The sequence below is a fragment of the Taeniopygia guttata genome, chromosome 5, assembly GCF_048771995.1.
Source record: "Taeniopygia guttata chromosome 5, bTaeGut7.mat, whole genome shotgun sequence".
In the NCBI taxonomy this organism is placed as follows: domain Eukaryota; kingdom Metazoa; phylum Chordata; class Aves; order Passeriformes; family Estrildidae; genus Taeniopygia; species Taeniopygia guttata.
In genome coordinates this window covers 31,089,998-31,110,162 of record NC_133030.1, presented here as the reverse complement: position 1 = coordinate 31,110,162, position 20,165 = coordinate 31,089,998, and the positions used below count along the sequence as shown (strand labels likewise).

General features: G+C 46.5%; 1 protein-coding gene across 9 annotated transcripts in view; it reads right to left on the bottom strand.

Moving 5' to 3' along the window:
- SLC8A3 (solute carrier family 8 member A3) overlaps positions 1-20,165 on the bottom strand; it is a 112,806-nt gene that overhangs the window by 15,978 nt on the left and 76,663 nt on the right. For 4 of the 9 annotated variants that reach the window (XM_030274426.4, XM_004174458.6, XM_072930076.1 and 1 more), the window contains one exon: positions 7,578-7,684. In XM_030274426.4, coding sequence (XP_030130286.4) covers positions 7,578-7,684 — 107 coding nt within the window. Of the gene's footprint in view, positions 1-6,110; positions 7,385-7,577; positions 13,149-20,165 lie in introns of those variants that run through there. The other 5 variants (XM_030274427.4, XM_030274428.4, XM_030274425.4 and 2 more) reach the window with 3 other exon arrangements.

Below are 20,165 nucleotides of genomic sequence, written 5' to 3'. Positions count from 1 at the left end.
ACTCTAAAAAACTTAAAGCATGAGGAACCAGGATTGGGATTGAAGCAGACCAGTAACCCAGTAATCCTGTGTTTACAGCAACCTGATGTGCTGAATGTGTGTCCCAGCCTTTTTCTAAACAGTGAAACACTTTTCTCTGCTATTTGCCTCACTGAGAGATTTGACTATGCTGCATGCTTTATTCTGGACTCATTCTTCATTAACATAAATCTTTTCTAATCAGTATCCCTAAAGACTCAGAGAAGCCACTGTGTTGATAGAAGGATCCTTGTTAAAGGCCTGGGATTTAGAGAGGGAATTTCAATGAGGGAGGGGAGGATGAATTTTGAGGGAACTCTCAGTCACACAGCAGGGCAGTCACAGGATGCCAAAGGCAAAGAGAACACACTGCCCCCACCCCCTGTACACTCAAAGGTGACCAAGAAATGACCATGTGAAACACAGGCTACTTTCCCCAAATGGTCGTCCACTTTCCAGATATAACTGTCTGCAGGCTCTGCCTCCAGATTTTCTCACTGAGGTGAGTAAACTGCTTCCCTAATAGATTGTGAGGAGACCTAAGCATGGGATTTTTTTTAATAGGCTAAACAAGGCAGAGATTTTGCAGCATTAACCTAAATCATATTATTATTGAAGTCAATAGCAAAGCTCTTGCCGACTTCAAGAAACTCCTCTCCATCAGGAGAATCAGCAGCATTCAGCCTAATCACAGAGCTGTGAGCAAATTATTAAACCTTGAGAGAATGAGGTAACAGCAATCTACCATTTTTTTGCTATTCTCATCAGCAGCTGATGGAGTTGAATAAGAAGGAGTTTCTTAACATCTGTTCAGACTTCTGAAAACTGCAGCACATGTATCAATACAGCTTACCTTAAACAGGTATGGACTTTGTAACAAGTCATATAATTTCATCAATATTTTGATATGGATAACTTGGTGGATCAATCTAAGCTCGGAATCTTTCCTGTTTTGCAGTTTAATCCTTCCTCTGTGACACCCAGTCACATCCTCCCTCTGGGCACAAAGCTTTCCCATCAGAGGTGCAGACACTTCATTAGAAGTAGATGTGCTGTAAGATTTGTCTGCACAAGTTGATTCTACGCTGGGAGGGCTGAGAAGACTTCAGACAAAATCCTCTCAAGCCAGGACATGCCACCCAGCTGTTAACAGTGTTTGCCAGCCATCTGTACTCCCATTTCCAGCAAAGTCATATCTTTTGGGAGACATGCTTTCTGAAGAAAAATTTTGCACGAAGGTTGTCAGTCCCTTTCACAAAGCACAGCCCTCAAGACTCAGCCTTCAGGCATCAGCTCTGAGGTTTAATCTTCTACCACTGTGCCATGAATTCTCACAAGCTGATTCCCAATAACCCTCATGTAAAATATTTTTCCAAATGCCATTTGCACCATTATCTGCAATCAAGTGAAATCTTCCAAAGTAGCCTCACTTGCCATTCAGGCTGTATCAACACTAAGATTAGCCACAATTTAAGCAGAAGAGCAACTTCATCCAGGGAACGCAAAGCAAGTTTTTCTCCTATAATCCAGGGCTGAGGAAAAACTGTAAAAGCTGATGTGTGAAGAAAGTATTACTCCAAAATCTTTCTGGGACAGCAGCAAAATCTGCTTTTTGAGTTGTGAGCTGACACAACAGCAGAGTTGATATGAGAGCAAGAGTCAAACTAACGGACAGCATGTCATCATAAAGGAAGAGACTCATTTCCCTGCAGGAATTCTTTAAAAAGGTGCTGACAAAAGGATGCCCAGAAATGTGGTTCAGGGTGCAGGGAAGTTTCAAAACCCTGCAGCACTCAGTAAACAGGGATTCAGGTTACATGACTTTGCATATGGAGGAAAGGTGAGACAAGAAAGATTTGAAGATTAATTTCTTAGAAATGGAGAGGACAAAAAAAGTCAGGACACCTGGAAAATGGCCAGGAGGATAGAGAAAAGCAACATTTACCATCCTGGCCAAGTAAAGAATGTGAGTCTCTCTCTTTGATTTCTTTTTACTCATTCACTTAGATACAACAGGCTTGCAGCAAGCACCATCTTTGCCAGTGCTCTGTGCATCTGATATGCCACTACTGAGTCAGCACTAGTTGTCATCACAGGGCAGACTGGCAAGATACCAATCTCAGATCTGTTCTCATCTCTTTGAATTATTTGAGCTCATCTACAAAAATAGCTGCTATAGTAAAACTACTGATTCGTTTGAAAAACTCCAGCTGCAGAAAGTGATTGGTGAAAAAGAACAGATGACCTGCGAGACAAAGTAGATATAGCATTTATGTAGCAGGAGTAAGTGGCCAGCTCTCCTTACAGCAAGGGTTAACAACTGAGTGTGTCCCAAGGCTCAAAGCAGCATGACTGATATAACTGACATAACTGGGGATGAACAGTGAGGAGCAGCATCTGCAGGCGATGCAAAATGTTCCAGTTCAAAGGCTGTAGGAGTGGCTGGTCTGTGTTCTGCAAGCCCTGGTCATCCTGAAGACAGGTATTTGTGTTTGGACCACCACAGGAACATTTCTGAGTAGAAAGTATTTTCCCTCCAGTATAGTGCTAGCAGATGCAGAGAGCAAGAGCAATAGGATGAATGTCATGCTGGGTTTTGGCCCTCACAGAGACCATCCTAGAGACCCCTATGCCCCACAGCTCTGATCAGAGCCAAGGAGAAGTTCCCTAGCCTGGAGGTGACTGCTTTGTACTAGCAGGTGTATAGTACAGCACAGACAGTAATGCAAATCAATTGCATGGTAGTAAGCCCTGCTGCCACCTGCCATCCTTCTCCACTGCATGTCTGTCAGGAACCACTTCCACCGCAGCCTGCAGCAGTGTGGGTGCCCTCAGGGACAGCACACTGGGTCTGACTAGCACCAGGCTCTGGACCAAGTTCTGCATCCCAAAATAAACCACTCAAACTCTGCCCCAGGCTGCTTTGAAAAGTACATACCCTGTCATCAGCTCCACCATCACTTCAGGCAACATTTCACCCCTGATTTCATCACTGCCACCTAGTTTGTATCCCTAAGGTAAGCTTGGAGCTGCCCTCTGCATGGATAAATCCTGGGCTGGCTGCAGGCCCTCAGAACAAAGCCATGGTAGTGCAGAAACAACTAGCTATCTCTGTGTGACCCAGATTGCAGATTACTTCCAAACATGACTGCCATTCATCTGAGGTGCCCAATGCCACCCCTCTTTCAGAGGAGCCAGGAGAGGTTTTGAAGATGCTGCAAATAGCTGAGAGCATCAATCCTCCTACAGCACTGGGGCACAGGCTCAGTGTGACAGAGCTAAATGAGGAGTAACAACAAAATGAGGACAAACTGTCAAGAAAACCACATATTTTGCACCACTGGAAACAAATGCATGAGTAACCAAAACCCAGAGAGACTCTACCTCAAAAGCTACTGTGCCTGGGCCCCCAAGGAGAGACAACAGCTGTGCTTTGCCCTTGCTGTGTGAGTCACGTGGGGGTACATCCATCACCACAACAAAACCCAGCAAAGCCCCCGCTAGGTGACTGTGGTGTGGGATTTTCCCTGTCTGTGGGCATGGGGCAATGGCAGCACCTGCGTGATGCTGGCAGGAACATGTGTGCTGGAGTCAGCACGAGCATCCCTTCCCAACGCTGCACGGCACGTTGCACGATGCCCGAGCACATGCCAGCCGTGCGTGGCCCGGGCTGCCTCCTCTCCGCTGGGAGCCAGCCGGTCATGCATGAATTCCGTGACGCTGCTGGCCACAGCATCTGCTCTTGATCACTCACTATGCTCTCTTTGGGAAAGCCTCACGTAGCTCCTCATTCTTCATGCCAGGCACAAGGTAGGCTCATCGGAGATGCCGCAAAGTGCAGCAGTACGGAGCTGGGGATCTTTCCAGATGCCCTGGATTTAGTGTAGCGACTGTGCCACCTTGTGCCAGCAACATCTACAAATGCAGTCTAATCTCCTGCCTCTCAGATTGTAAAACCACACTGCTCTCACTCTGACTTTTCTCTAATGAGGCCAACCAGGGCCCTATGTCTCCTCCCTGGCATGATCCTTTACTTCCTCCAGGCAAAAGAGGGTCTGTCCAAGGGTGTGCCCTCACCTCCTGGCCTGCAGGCTCTGTGCTGCAGATTAATTTAGTCCAGCTCTGACCTCTTCTCTGCCTCTTGCAAATCAGACAATCACACTTACTAGAGCTGATATAGATGTAAATAAGAGATATATGATACAGCAAACTGGCTCTGTAGTCCTAGTAATAATGAGGACGTTTTACAACTGGTCCACTTCTGGGGCCATTTGAGTTTTTTCCAATCACTTCTTATTATTCAGCCAGGTGCAATGTGACCAGCGTAGGAAAAAGAAATGTGAGTCTTCATAAAAACAGCCCATTTCTGACTCTGCTCATTGCTTAGAAAAGGCTGCAGGATTCCCAGAGAACAGACAGCCGAGAAAAAATTCATTGTGTTTCTCAAGCTGCCAAGTACATAAGCAGGAGAAAGCTGGGGTCTGTGATTTTCCTCCTGGACCTGCTGAGATGGAGGTGGGAGACCCATGGATAGGAAGACATATCCACACATGTGGAGAGGAGACCCCAGTGTGGTTCTAGGACTGAAGACTTTGATCCAGGACCAAACATTTGGCCTTCACAATGCCCAAGAAGAAATCAGAGTGTACTGTGGGTATAGAGAACAGATACCTAATGGAAGCTGTGGCATTTCATAGTTCTTTTATATGATGGAAAAAAGTAATAGAATAACTAATGTCTACAAGCTGAGACCAGACAACTTCTACCTAGAAGCCATGCTCACATCTTTACCCTGGAGGGCAACTGATTGCTGGGACATACTCCCATGGGATATGGCAAGGTTGAGCACTGCTTCTGCTCAAGGGCAGTTGGACTTCAGTGAAAACTGAGGGCTTGTGCTTGACAAAGTGAAACCTGATATCCCTCATTGCCCGTGGGCTGCAGGAGGCAGTCTAACAGTATTAAAATATGGGGTTACATTTTACAAGTCCACAAATGCTCTATAATACTGAAATGCCAATGTAACCTGTGTCTATCCTGAACATCCTACAGAGCAGTCTATGGGAGCATGGACTGGCCATAGGGCAGCTGCTGTGCTGGTGAGGTGAGAAATAGAAGACATTTCAGCAAGGGAGAGCTGTGCAGTGCATGGGCAGCAGCACCTGAGAGCAGAAATAAGCCTCTGAGCACACACATCTGGCTCTACTCTGTAACTGGCACCCAGAAGGTGGATTTGAATTCCTTTTAGTAAACTGCCTCTGTTTAAATCTTGGCCCTCCTAGGCCATCCCAAAGCTAGTGAAGCCAGCAGCAAGACTCAGTGAGAAAGGGGTCAAACATACATAGGTCAAGAACAAAGATAGATGTAAGCAAGACACAACCATAAGTTTGGGTTTATTCCAGCTATGAATCCTGGTCTGCTGGGAGATCCTGAGTCTCACTGCTGATAAAGTAGGATCTCAGTAGAGCTTCACACCCTCTGCATGACAGACTGTGATTGTTTGTGACACATTTAAAGGGGTTTTCAAATGGAAGACATGAAGAACCATTTCAAAAAAAAGCAAGGCAAGTTACTTCAAACCTCCTCTCTTCTGCTATGGACTTTTCATCACACTTCAGAGGGACCCAAGAGCACCAAAGCAGTGCCACTGGAGGCAACAACAGAGGAAAGGACAGGAGGAGTACAGGAGGAGCTGAAGAGGGCAGCCATGCATTACATCCTTCTCTTGCCTTTTGCATTCCCCAAGGTCCTGGCAAAGAAGCAGGAGCAGGGAGAACAGCAAAGGTGTGCTCAGAACAAAAAACAGATTAAGACAAGGAAATTCAATCAAAATAACATAGCCTCCAAGACTCAAGCATTGCACAAAAGGAGGATCAGAAGTAAGCTAGGCTCTTAAAGGCAGAGATTACACTGAAACAGGGTAAGAGCAGAATACAAGAGGGCAAAGAGTAAAAGTCGATCCCTCTACAGGAGGAGGAGAAAAGGAGGAAGGGTAAGGAGGAGAAAGAAGGTTATATTTTCTGGATTTAGGGTTTGGATACTTGATTCTGATTTTTTTCATTTTTGCATTTTTTTCATAAAGGATCTCACACCTGATATTCCTCGTTCCATCCATTGCGGTTCACCAAGGGCAATGAAGAAATTCTCCTGCCTTTCGTATTCCTCCTCATCTACTATCTTAACCCTTATGGTCTTCCTGTAGGGACAACAAGAGAGACAACCGTGTACAGCGGGTCAGCTGGCTGGAGGTGAGGCGGCAGCAGCGGCGGCGGCAGCGGCGTGGTTGGCTCCTGGCACACAGCCCCTTCCCGCTGGGGCGGTGTGCGCTGGCCTGCCTGTCGGACACAGCATCCTCCTCGCAGCGGCTCCCTGGGAGCAGGGTGTTAGGGGCAGAGGGGGCTGGCAAGGGAGTGAGGAGGCAGGGAAAAGTGGGAGGAGGACCTTGCTGATGGTTAGTGGAAGGTGACTTCTGCAGCGCATTTTTTTTCAGTGTCAGATGGTAATGGTTGCCTGAAAAGCATCAGGGACCACCATCCTGAGCTACCCACTGCATTTTAGCTGGAAGACCAATTTTTTCTTACCATTAATAATAAATACAGTAATAATACCCTCACGATTAATAATAAATCTGCAAAGACTCTGGGCTGGGAACCTGAGGAGAAGAGAGAGACACATTCCCCAGTGTGGTGAGGTAGGTCTCTGCCAGTGGCTACAGCTCCACCAGCTGCTAAGGAGGCTGATGGTTCTAACTCCCATTTTTAAAATGGCACATCTTATTGCTTTCTCTTCTTGATAGTATCTACCCATCCTCCTGTCCTGTTCCACAAATGAGGATGCAGTCTTCCCAGGGGATGGACAGCTTTGCTCACAGGGGACACCATGGGCCAATGCCTCCAAGGCTCAAAAGGAAATGCCCTGGGCACTGGAGCAGGTCTAGCCTCTTTCCCCTGAGGCCAGCTTATTTGGCCCCCTCTACTCTCCCTGTAATGCACACAGCTGCTGTGAACCCCCAGGCAAACCAAGCAGGCCCTGGCTCTTCCTTGCCCTCAGTTCCTGCACCCAGAGTTCCTCTTTGACAACTAGCCTTTGCCCACTGCTTCTCAGAAGCCACAGAACTGCTTCTCTGCCAGGCCTCAATTCCTGTGTTTTTCTAACATGGGTCTGACTGGAACAACCCATAGGACCAGGACCATGATCTCCTGAGATGCTGGATGTGTTTCTAGCCAGCATCTTCCCACTGATACTACAAAATTTGCTTGGGCCCTCCAGTGAGGGTGGCAGACAGTTCCTATCAAGTCACCACAGAAATATGGACAAGCAGGACTGCTCTCCATCCTTCTCTCTCTCCTCCCCTTGCCACTTTGCCTCTCAGCAGCCCCAGCACCACTCCCCATGCCACCCCATGGGTACCATGTGACACGGTGTGTGTGCACAGCAGTGTTTAGGGCAGAGCGGTTGGAAACAGAGAGACATCAGAGGAAGAAGAAGAGAAGAGGAGGAAGGAGATGGAAGAGAGGAGGAAAGAACATTAATGTTAGTCTGCAGGGCCAGTACTACACCTTTCTGTAAACTCATATCCACCATGCGGGGGCTCATCAGCTCAATGAAGAAATTCTTGGTTTTTTCATACTCCTCATCATCAATTACCTTGATGTGAACTGTTTTGCTGTGGATGGAAAAATAATAAGGGTCATATAGGGGAGAGGGGAACAGAAGAAGCAAAAGACAAGGAAGGACAGAGTTAAATGGGTACATTAGAGAGTCAAAGTTTTCTCACCCACTGAATAAACTCAACATGGCCCTTTGAGAAAGGCTAAAGTCCCCCTTCTGCAAGTGACATTGACCAATTTTCTGTTTAACCCAAAGGCAGAATGGCAGGCCAAACTACAAAGTGAAGTTAGACAAAAACAATCCCCCAGCAAACTGGCTCAGGGCTCAGCCTGTGGGCAGTGAGGTCTGATGACCAGCATAGAAGCAGGCTTCCCTCACCCTGTTATCCCTGTGCACACACACATACACACACACACACCAGCAGCCACACAAGCACACACACCCTGCTGGGACCATGCTGCTGCCTCAGCTTCATTGGCCTGCTCTGAGAAGTTCTGGTTGCTGGAGCTGCTGAAGCAGCTGGGCAGCAGAACCTGTGTTTCTCCTGTAGTAAATTTCTTACAAGTTCTTGTACCATTCTGTAGGAAAAGAAGCACTGACTGTGTCATGGTTTCTTTCACAGCAAATACATGTCTTATGCAGAGGTTACTGTCCCACAACTTTCACACCCAAAGAGAACAAGAGAAACAAGTCAAAGACCGCCAACCCACTGCCTCCTCACAGACAGGCTGCACTGACTGTTTCAAGCTCAAAATGATCCCTTCATTCCCCTCATTCCCCAGTGGCTGTAAATGTTCATGCAGTCACATCCCTCACTTGTGACTGAAGATATTGGTGCTTTCATTCCAACCCCCTCTTAAATGTAACCAACCCCCTTGCACATGTAACTCCTCTGAATGGGTATCCGCTTTCCATCCTGGGGCTCCTGGAATTCTAGTTGACCCCAACCCCAAGCTGGAACTGCATTTTTTAAACCAGAAGTCAGTTCCACATAAAAAGTGTTTCCCTTAGCTCAAAACTATTACCCCTCCTGCCAGTGAAAGATCCCCTGCTTCCCACTGCTCTGAACCCACACATGACCCTGCAACAACAACCTCTTCTTTCTGCCTGCCCATCCTTAATAGTCAGATCAGGCCCAGGTGCATGTTGTGCACAATCAGTCTTGACTGGCAATGGGAAGGAAGAAGAAAGCAGGACTGGCAATCACAATCACTGGCAATCTGGAAAGATGTGCCCAAATTCACATCTCTATGTGCCTCAGCCTGTAGCCTTTGCAATTAAATCCCATATCTTTGATCTCACAGTGCTTGAGAGAACAAGTGGTCCAGCCCTGCACCCTGGGGGTGCTGTTATCCCCATCCTGAGGATACTGCCATGGCTAGCAGCCTCTGGAAAATCAGCATTTCAGCACAGAATAGGAAAATCATCACTGCAGCTTGTTACTGCTATCAATAATGACCACAAAATTATTCAGTCATCCTACAATTTGACCCTCAAGTCAATTCCTCCTGCACTCCAGCTGTGGAAATCCTGTTCCCTGTGCTGATTCTGGTCTTGATCTTGGTCCCAACCCTTCTCTTTCAAATGATGGCATAGGGGTAGGAGTAGAGTTTGAATAATGTCTGCCTATCCACCAGTACAGGAATATGCAAGAAAAATCACCTCCAATTCTTCTTTCTGAGCTAAATCAGTTTTATTTTTGCCAGTGCTTGCTCTACCCATACCCTGCAGCAATGCCAGCAAAGCCTCCTTTCCCTTCTCTAGACTACTTCAATCTCTGCTAATCCAGCCTGAAAGATTTTAAAAGGTACTTCTCTGGTGTAAATGTTGCTGCTCTGCTAAGACTTCATCATGATGATTTTTTGTTTCATTTTGGTTGGAGATGTTGAATTTGGCTTTTGAACTAGATTTTATCTGGGCCCCTGATACTTTGCAAAGCTTGTTCAATTTGCTGAGTTAAACCTACAGCTGATTCATAGCTCTGATCTTTTCCTTGCTCATTACTACAAAACAGAAGGTGGGATTTTCCAAAGCAGACAGTGCTTCCGAGACGTGGGTTGCTTTTAAAAATCCTTTTCATAAGTACCATTGCTTATGGTTTTTCCATTCTAGGAGCTTAGAAATAATCGGTATTGCTTGTCTGCAAAAATTTGGAAAAAGCACCACTGACCCTTTTTCCTGGAGGTCAGCTTATGTACTGCGACAAGGCTGTTCTGTGTCTTTGTACAGTTAATATTATGTATGCAAACCATTTGACCTTCCTTCCTTCCTCCCTCCCCCCCCCCATGTACATTTTGTTCAGTACAAGGAGGTCTATATGCCTTACCAATTAGTTCCACAGGGCTGAGACTTCCTTAGAATAGTCTTTGTTTTAATGTAAAGAAAACAGTTTGAGAAAGAAGAGTTGCTGGGGATCCCCAGAAGCTATCATGTCAAAGTGCTGGCTTTGCAAAAGCAGGTCCCCTCAAGTCAGTAACACAAACCTTCTGGGCTCCTAAACCACCTCAGCTCTGCTGCAAACTGGACCATTACCACACACTCAAGCATCAGGTGGTTTTTCCAAAAAGAGAGTCTGAATCTGGTTACCAATTCAGTAACTTCCTGATTTCCTCCTTTGCTACAAGCTTTTAAGGAGAACAGAACCTTTTACCCAGCTCTGAAATAAGAGATGAAGGACAGATTAAAGCAACAGGCCAAAGCCACAGGTGCCCTCCATGGACACAGGCTGGGCCTTGCAGCCCCTCTCCCCATCTGACTGAATCCCAAAGGAGGTGGTGAGTGCCCAGCAGATCCTCCCCCCATTAAAGTCTTGGGGACACAGCAGGAGCCCCGAGGTGATTCCTGGGGAGCCAGGTGTGGTATGATGGGAGTGATGGGAACCAAACTGCAGCCACTGCCAGCTCTTGCTCCAGAGTCAGGGTGTTGCCAGACCTCCCTGTGCAAGGAGGAAAGGAGCAGGGCAGAAGCTGTCAAGGACTGCACAGTGACATGGGGAGGTGGGAGAGGGGCCACAGACCCAGTGCCACATAATGGGGAGTGGTTAACCTTTCCCTGGGATTTTGTGGCAGAGGGAAGAGCAGCCTCCCTGCTCCCGGCCCGCTCTGCAGCCTGCACAGATTGGGGCACAGCGCTGGGCTTGCTCCCTTGAGGGGAAGTGTCCTTCTCTCGGCTGGCTGCTCCCGTGACTGTCACCACAGAAAGGTCAGTGCTGACGGGAGGGTTGTGGTGGCCCATCAGGCCACCCCTCCCATTCCACTGTGGCTGGTGAGGGCTGCCCTTTCCCCCGCTCTGCAGCTTCTCTACCTCTGTGAGCGTTTTGCTCGTCTCCAGGCCTATGAAAGCAACCATAAATACAGCTGCGTCCTGAGCTGTCATAAATTGTCTGAAGGCCAAAACACAGATTGCTCCCACACAATCTCATCTCTCACCTACAGCCACACTGAGAGCTGCGTCCTCGCAAGGCATGAAGAATGGAGGAGATGGATGGAGAGAAGGGCTGGAGTGTAACGCTGCCCTGGGAGGACATCACGTTAATGTGAGAGATGTGACAGAAGGACACCGAGAGGCAGAGCGCGTGTGGGAGCGGGAGGCTTGGGAACATTTTGCTGCAAGAACATCATGACAGCTCCTTGAAATTAATGGAGGCAGAGGCAGGCACAAGAGGGGCTGGCTGTGCAGCAGCCCTGATGGGCATGCTCACCACCATGGGAAGCAAGCAATCTGAAGCCTACCTTGCTCAGCTGAGCAGCTTTCATTCCCCAGCCTCTGGCCACTTCAGATGGGGAAAGGAGGACACTTTCCAGCCTTCCCCATTCTCTCTGACAGTTTGACTGGGGCCAAGACACACCTCAGCTCAAAAGCAGAGAACAACAGAGACCATCCAAAAGCCTCTCTTGGCAGCTAGGAGCCACTCTGCAAAACACAAAGCCCCACTGCCAGCACCAAACCACAGCCCAGTCCAATCTCAACACCTGCATGACTACAGTGATGGGAAGGGCTCTTTAATTCATTGCTTGGTGCAGCTTTCAGCACACTGAGCAATGATTTCAATTTGGCCTGTGACACAGCAGGGCAAGCCAAAAGCCAGCATTCCCAGGTAACACCTGGCCATACAGAAGTTAGGATAGCTGCTCACTTGCTTCTTTTACTCTGAGGTCATTGCAAGCTGCCACTCAATGGCCTTCTGGTGAGGTTCTGCTTTCAACATACACTTAGAAACAACCACTGGTTTTAAAAGTCAGGGATGGAAAAGCTCCTTTGGGGAGCAACATTAAGAATGAGATTTGCCCGAGTAAGCAACAGAAGATGAAATGAATAGACATCGATCTTCTCCTAAAGGACTTTGTGCACATGATGTTGCTAAATTCCCCATCTGGGAAGTACAGAGGATAATCTATAAAATCATTTTATTTGACAAGATGTCCACTTCCAACACATAAGGCAACAACTGAATGGTTATTTGATTAATGTGCTAGAAAATACTGAGTATCTCTTTGTGCAGACACTCTCATTTGCTGGAATTATTGCTGAGAAGTTTAAGAGGATGTGTCTGTGTGGGTCTGTGTGACTTTGGAATGTAAACAACTCTAAAAACAATGCAAGTCAGGAGATGTCACATAGTGTATACCACTGAAAAAGTCGGGACTGTGCAAGGGCACATTTTAGAGTCCCTGGTGGGACACTATTGGCCAGAATGAAAAGCAGCCAGGACAGCAAGGTAAACATCCCTGGGGCAGTGAGATGTACCAGGAGATGTTCAGTAACTCATTAATGTGAAATATTAGTACAAACACTTTGGGTCAAGCCATTCTGCTCTTGATACATCCTGATAAACCCAAACATTCATCTGATTTGCTGTGGGTGCAGGTTCCTGCAGCATGAAGGTCAAAGCATGTGGTACGTGTCTGACTCTTCTTCAGAGCTCTGCGCTGGTTTGGAATTTCACTATGAAGCTGCAGATAGGGTCCAGCTACTACACTGGAAGACCTCACAGAGCAGTCACAGTATCATAGAATATGCTGAGATGGAAGGGACCCACCAGGCTAACCAAGTCCAATTCCTGGCCCTGGGCAGGACACCCTAGCAATCACACCATGTGATTGAGAGCATCCAAATGCTTAAACTCTGTCAGGCTTGGTGCTGTGATCACTTCCCTGGGGAACCTTTCCAGTGCTCAACCAACCTTTGGGTGAAAAACTTTTTCTTGATATCCAGCCTAAATCTCCCCTGACTCAGTTTCATGGTTTTTCCTCAAGTTCTGCCTCTAGTTACAAGAGTGAAGAGATCAGTACCTGGCATTTCCCCTCATGAGAATGCTGAAGACCATAATGAGGTCTCCCCTCAGTCTCCTCCAGGGTGAAAATACCAAGTGATCTCAGCCACTCCTCACATGGCTCCAGGCCCTTCACCATCCTCGTGGCCCTTTTTTTGGACACTCTGTAATTGCTTAATGCCCATTTTGGTACCCAAAACTGCACACAAGACTCAAGGTGATGCCACCCAGTGAAGAGCAGAGCAGGACACTCACCTGCTTCGACTGGCTGGCAATGTTGAGTGCTTGAGGCAAACCAGGAGGGATTAAATAAGGTTATAAATAGTGGGGATCTGTCTTTGCCCAATTCACTGGGAGTTGGATATTTAACACAACAATGTGATGGTGCTCAGAGGAAAGGTGAAGAAGCCAGCAAAAGAAGCCTGATTTGATGCCCATGGTCATATGAAGTTGTACATCAATAACCCAGAATAACAAACTGAGCAATTTTGAAGCAAAGAATAATGCTGTCACATAGCACAGAAAAAGACAGGAAGTGTTTGAAGGGTAGAATCAATAGATCCAAAAGCAGATTCACTAAACTCACTAAGGAGATGCTGAATGATCTTAATTTCAAGAGAAAATAATGGCAATTTAAGAACCAATCCAGATTATGACCAAAACAGGCAGGTTGCACTTTGGTCTTAAAATCCTGTTTACAAAAGATTTTTTTTATTATAATGGAGATTGTGGGGAGGGGAGTGGGACAGGTTGTCAAGAATTCAGCTGCAGCCACTGCAACAGTCGCAGTTTGTTCTAGCAGAAAGGTCAGAACTGAAGGTGCCTCTAAAGTCAGATTAGATGCTGGTACCAATTAACTAAGCAGGTGCCAACAGGATAGATGGACTGTCAGAACATAGTTTCAGGCAGATCACTGATGTCCATGTTGCTGATGTCTGAGTTGCAGAAGAGCTGGTGCTGGTGCAGAAGCTGGAGACAGGCCATGGCAGGCCAGTTTCCAAGAACTGTCTGCATTGTTCATGAGGACCTTGGAACAGCAGCTGTGCAAGAGTTATCCTACTTTGTGTAGCAAGCACATGGGGGACAGCTCCAAGATCTTCACTACCAGCCAGTCAGCTATAAAGTAACATAGTTAGAAGCCATCCCAGAAAATGAGATTTTCTCTTCTGTGTTTTCTTTTTTGTTGTCAAGTTGGTTTATGGGATAACCAGATGGTAACTAAACATCTTTTAATCAAAATCACCTGATAAATAACTGCAAGAAACTATCATCATTAAAATAAGGTTCTTTGCAGTGCTAATCAGTATATGACCTATGTATTTTTCTCCTGTCAATCCTGAAGCCATACAAACAAGTCAGTTGATACCTCCATACTTTAGTTTCTATACCCATGCAGTGCCGATGGCCCTTATTTCTCACAGAGACTTGATAGGGGACAGTCCCTACTTGCTTTGAACTCCTGTTGTGGAAGAGGCTACAGTGACACAACCAGAAAGATGATGAGAGAAGAGAGCAGAGGGCCTGAAATGGTGGTGGAAGTATCACTTACTCATATGAGTATCAACTTATTCTGGCTTCATCTGACGTGGTTCCCATTTGAAAGAGCTGTGTACATCTGTAGGACACCTCCTCTTCCTTGCTAAACTTTATTTACTTCATGGGGGAACTAAAAGACCTCAGAAAATATGTCTGCAAACAACTATCATCCTCCCTCTGGGCAGAGCCATTTCACCAAGCCATTCCTGACAAGTAGGTGCTGCCCAACTGCTTTCTAATAGCCACATGACAGAGATGGTTTTCTGGATGATTTTTCCTATATTTCAACTCTTTACCCCTAGAAAGTCCTTTGTAATGTCCACCCAGACTGATAAGGCAGGAGGGGGAAGAAGCCTTTGGCACTTCTCCCTGTGTCCCTGCTGTTCCTCCCACACAGGCAGAGTCTGAGACTGGCCCAGGAGACCCAGAGCCCTTCGGCAAGCCTCTGTCCCTGCCACACATGCAGCACATGAGGGATCTTTGCTCTGCTCCTGCAGCTCACAGGCAGGGGGGAAAAGGTTCACAGGAGCAGACACTGTGCAAGAAGCAGCTGTACCCCGAGGTGGAGACAATGACCCCAGTCAACTTGTGTGACCCCTCCTGCCCACCTCCTGGACTGCGTGGCACAATGTGCACGACCACCAGGAGCTCAGGGGCTCTGCCTGCCTGGCTGTTAGCAGTGCAGTTTGTTCACATCACACCAGATCTCCTCAGGCATAAAGGAGGAAATATTGACACAGAAAGGCTTCTTCTTCCCTTTGTGTGTTTCTCACGTAATCTTGGCTAATTAGTAAATTGGCTCATGCTTCAATTAGAACTATTGAACATGCTTTAGTAGCTGACACATGATAATTAAAGGGACATAGCCAAGACTAAGAGCTGTATTTTTTAGTCTTTACCTGTATAAGAAAACTTTAAAGTGCTACAAGTAAAAGATTTATAGTAATAGCCATAAAAAAAAAAACAACAAACCAAAGTAAAAAGAATATTAAAAATTGTCTGTTATCGTTTCTCCATCCTAGATGACAACACTAAAGGGGTTTCTTTATCTTTCTGGTCATTTTTTCAATTTGTGCCTGTTTTTTGCACAGCAGCCCAGCCCTCACTTCCCACTGCCACCCAAGACTGCCAAGAGACATGACAAATTCACATGACAATGTTTCACACCTACTTTGTACCAGTGCAAATAACTGTACCAGCAATGAGAAATCAGAGCTGCTAAGTCGCAAGTGAGTCCATTAAGCACTTCCATGCCATCAAAAAAAAAAAAAAAAAAAAAAAAAAAAAAAAAAAAAAATCCTTAAGTGCCTAATAAATTCAGGGCAACTCAAGAGATGTGGTAGATTCATGTACCGGCCATGGGAATCACCACTGGAGCTTGTGAATGGCAAATTCACTCCACTCTCAAGTCTCACACTCAACTTGGAAGCCCAGAAGCACCAACAAATTCTCCATGAGCTTCCATAATGCAGTCAGCACTGCCAGACAAGATATCCAAAGAACTCTATATTTCACTTTGTTCAAACATGATAAAATGCTCTAATATACAGGGTTCTTCAAGGAAAGATGTCAGAGTTTGTTTTTAAGAATTTCTACAAAAAAAGGGAAAATCAGAGTTTGTTGAACCCCCCTTCTCTCAGCTGAGTCTATGTTGCTGACCAGCTGAGTTAGGTTGTACAAGCATAACAGCCCAGCACCACAGATTTTCTTCTTATTATTCAGTTTAATGAAGCTACTTGGGTTCGAATATTGAAGCTATGTGTACAGACTCATGCAGCCCCTTGTCTGGCCTGCTCCAAGTCAGCTTCTCCTTGCTTACCCTATGAGACTTGATGGTTCAGGGCCAGGGGAGAGCAGACAAAATTTCAGCAGCCTGTGGAGCTATTTGTTGAGGTCTGTACAGTAAGTACATGTCTTGTACAAGCAATAATTCAACCTGGCAGGCCATGAAACCAGTCAGTTGAGGTGGGTATCAGCCTGGTGTAGGTCCAAAGCAGAGCCAGGGCCCTGGGCATAGACATTTCACCCCTCCCTATCTTGGGCAGGTTCCAGGGGAACAACTTCACTGAGGAGATTCTGTGCCCTTTTATCTCTTAGAAAGGAATTTCAAGGAGCAAAACTTCAACCACAACCATACTGAGGGGAGGGAGGAAGGGAAGAATTGAGGGATGGACAAAGGGAAGGACAAAAGAAGGAAGAGAGGAAGAGAAGAACAGGAAGGAAGGCAGGCAGGAAGGCAGGAAGGAAGGACATTTATTCCTTACTAAAGGTCTTTGAATTTTACTGCTTCCATCTGAGTCCGATGTACCACAATAAACACGTATGATATCAAAATGCATTATGGGTATCAGTGGTGAAAAAAAAAACAAAAAACAAAAAAAAACTACTAGAGACCTTTTTTTCGCTCTAGAGAATGGCTCCAAAGCTTGACAGGGTACAGAACTGGGAGTGCTCTGGACAGGACAGGGTAGGCTGGACTACCTCAAAGCCTCTTGAGGTGTTCTAAGCAAACAGAAAATAGGGATTCAGCTGGAAGTGACCCCCTGTCCCATCACAGTGTTCCTGAATTCCACCTGCAAGACAGACACTTGTCATTGGCTGGTATTGGCAGATCAGTGCTTCAAGCCGTCGCCTTTAGTTTTAGACTTTTTGCTGAAGGCATGTAGATTTGGAAGCTATATTTAGATGTCTTCTCTATTCTTCAGCAACAGGGTTGCCATGGAGATGCTGGTGAGGATGAGAAGGTGGGGACTGAGGGGGGGAGGAAGTTGAGGAATGAGAAATACTAGATTCAAAACAATCCTCACCAGCCTGGGAAGGCTTTGAATTCCTCCTAGGGCAAAAGCTGCTGGAGCTTGTTAGCTGAAATGAGCCCCTGGCATTGCCTGATGGCATGACCCTGCCATGCATCGCTCAGTGCTTTGTCATGGCTGGTTTGAAGAGACACAAGGGGCTGGCCTTCAAGTACTGCTCCTTTCGGGGAGTGTGGCCCCCTTGACCTGAGTGTGCCAAAAACAGAACTCTGGGAGCTCCATGAATGCCTTACTGCTACCATGCTGCTTCACAAGTTCATACTGACTCCATACTTGGTCAGCTCCTGCCATAGCTGGGGTGGCTTTGTCTCTGCTGCCAAGAGTAGAGGCAGACAAGGTGCTGCAGCTGCAGACAGAGCTGCCCAAGTCTACCCAGAAGCATGGGCAGGGGCATGCTAGCACACTAGGGACAAACAACCCAGCACAGGAGTCAGGCTGTGGTGGTAGTGTGGACAGGCAAGGATTACAGGTCCTTGATCTCTGCCTGCCAGGCACATCCACATTCTCTGGGCTGACACCAGCTGCAGGCACAGACAGATATGCAGATTCATACCTACAAATTGCTCTTCCCAGCAGAGACAACACAGGTGAGACTAAGGGCTCCTCCTAACATGGCTGTTCAAGACTGTACTACAATTACTACACTGCTGATGTCCAGGTATTAGAAAGAGAAATTACTTGTTGACAGAATTTCCTTGCTAAAAGTTTAGGGCTTGACATACTTCAGTGATCTCAGACCTAGGGGAGGTTAACAAAGCTTGGGGAGAAGCATGTGCTACTGATAGTGGACACAAAGAATGCAGGATTTCCAGGCCACAGGACATTTGGCAGAAATCCCAAGATAAGGAAGAAACTAATAAAGCCAACTCAGCAGCTGTGCTGAAATCAGCTCTGACTGGGCAAAAGGTAATTTTGACAGGAGGAGATTGAGACCATCACTCATGAAGTACCAACTCAGGAAACTGATGGACTCAAAAGAAGAGAAAGATTGAGCATGCGGACAAGTTAGCATGAGAAGGGATGAAAAGCTGGTAGACCAGAGGACCGAAATAATTTAACCAACAGACAACAGAATACTAATTACTAAGGGTGCTAATATGCAATTAATTAATTAATAAATAAGAGCATTAATATGGAACTTGTAGCCAATGAACATCAATTTAGTTTTGTTTGCTAAAACGTATATATAGTGAAAAGTTTTGATAGTCCTTGTGATAACTTTGTGGATTTGTCACCCAGCACGCCTTTCTGCACAGAACTGTAAATCAGACAAATACCTCGATTCTGTGTGTGGATCAGCCTCTTGTATACCAGATGAAAGAACCTGCTTTGGGACAACAATGGCAGTAAAATTTGGCTTTTCAAGAAAGGTCAGGGTAGTCGCCCCAGTTCCCAGCACGGAAGCTGGCATATCTCAACACCTCACTCTTTTCTGGCTCCTGCATGTAACGGCATCCATATATTTCAGTGCTCAAAGCACATCAAAAAGGGTGGAGAGCAAAGCCAACTTTCCCATCACAAATGCCTCCGGATACCAGCCTTGCAAGTCCCTCTGTCCCCTCCCTCACCCTGCTTTTCTCACACACCCACGCAGACGGTGCTTTCAGCTCTGCAGGACAGCACTCAGCCCAGCCACTGGAGTTGCACTACATCCAAAGCAGCAAGGCAGCAAACTGTAGGACATTAATGAGCTGCAAACAACACTGTGCAGCTGCCAGCCTGAAACGAGCCTGCTCTGCACACTGCAGATACAATTATTATATATGAACAAAAGGAGCTGGAGCCAGAGCTGGGGTGCTTTGGCTCTGGTCACAGGCTTCTTGTGACCAAGATAAGGGGCAGCACAATGAATTGACACAATGAATTAGCCAAATCTAAGTTGCATATCCAATCATTTACATAGAGCCAAGATACTGCATCTTTATCCAAGGCTCTGTGCATTTGATGGGACTCAGAGTTCTCTTCTGTAGCACTGAAAATACGGCAAAGGATACTCAGTTACACCACTTCATTTCACTCTTAGGTGCTGTTTTATATCTGTTTCTTACAGAATAAAAACTCACTGGTAAAACCAAACAGGGCCATTTTCTGAATTTTCAGGAACTCATGCCTTGGGAGAAGCTGCAGATTCCCAGAAGGAGGCCAGCCCTGCTTGGCATTTACTTTCAGAATCCAGAGCTTTGCACCATTAAAAAACCACCTCCTTATTCATAAACTGAACAGAAATCACATCATCAGCCAGCTTGGCAGTGAACCAGAGTGATTCAGAAGGGTTAAATCTAGGAGTAGTGCAACCCTCAAGCCTCAATTGATGAGCCAGATTCGGTTTGCAGAGAGACTGGTGGCCGCACTGCCTCCCTGCCTTGGCACAGCTTGGCCCTGTGCAGGACAGCCTGGCTCAGCCAGACAGGGGAGTGCTGCGCACTGGCAGGACCCCATCAAACAGACCAAGTACACCACAGCCTGCACAGCATTCACCCAGGTCTCCTACAGATTCATGGAATGGCCTGGGTTGGAAGGGACCTTAAGGATCATCTAGTTCCAACCTTCCTGACACGGACAGGGACACCTTTCACTTAGACCATGTTGCTCAGAGCTCCAGTCTGGCCTTCAACACCTTCAGGGATGGGACATCCACATATTCTCTGGGCAACTTGTTCCAGTGCCCCACCCTCGTAACGAAGAACTTCCTTCTAATATCTCCTCTAAACCTACTCTCTCTCTGTTTGAATCCGTCCACCCTTGTTCTGTCTCCACCTGATCTTGTAAAAAGTCCCTCTCATCTTTCTCATAAGTTCCCTTCAGCTACTGTACTGGAAGGCCACAATTAGGTCACCTCAAAGCCTTCTCTCTTCCAGGATGAGCAATCCCAGTTCTCTCAGCTTTTCCTCACTGTAGAGATGCTCTGTCCCGCT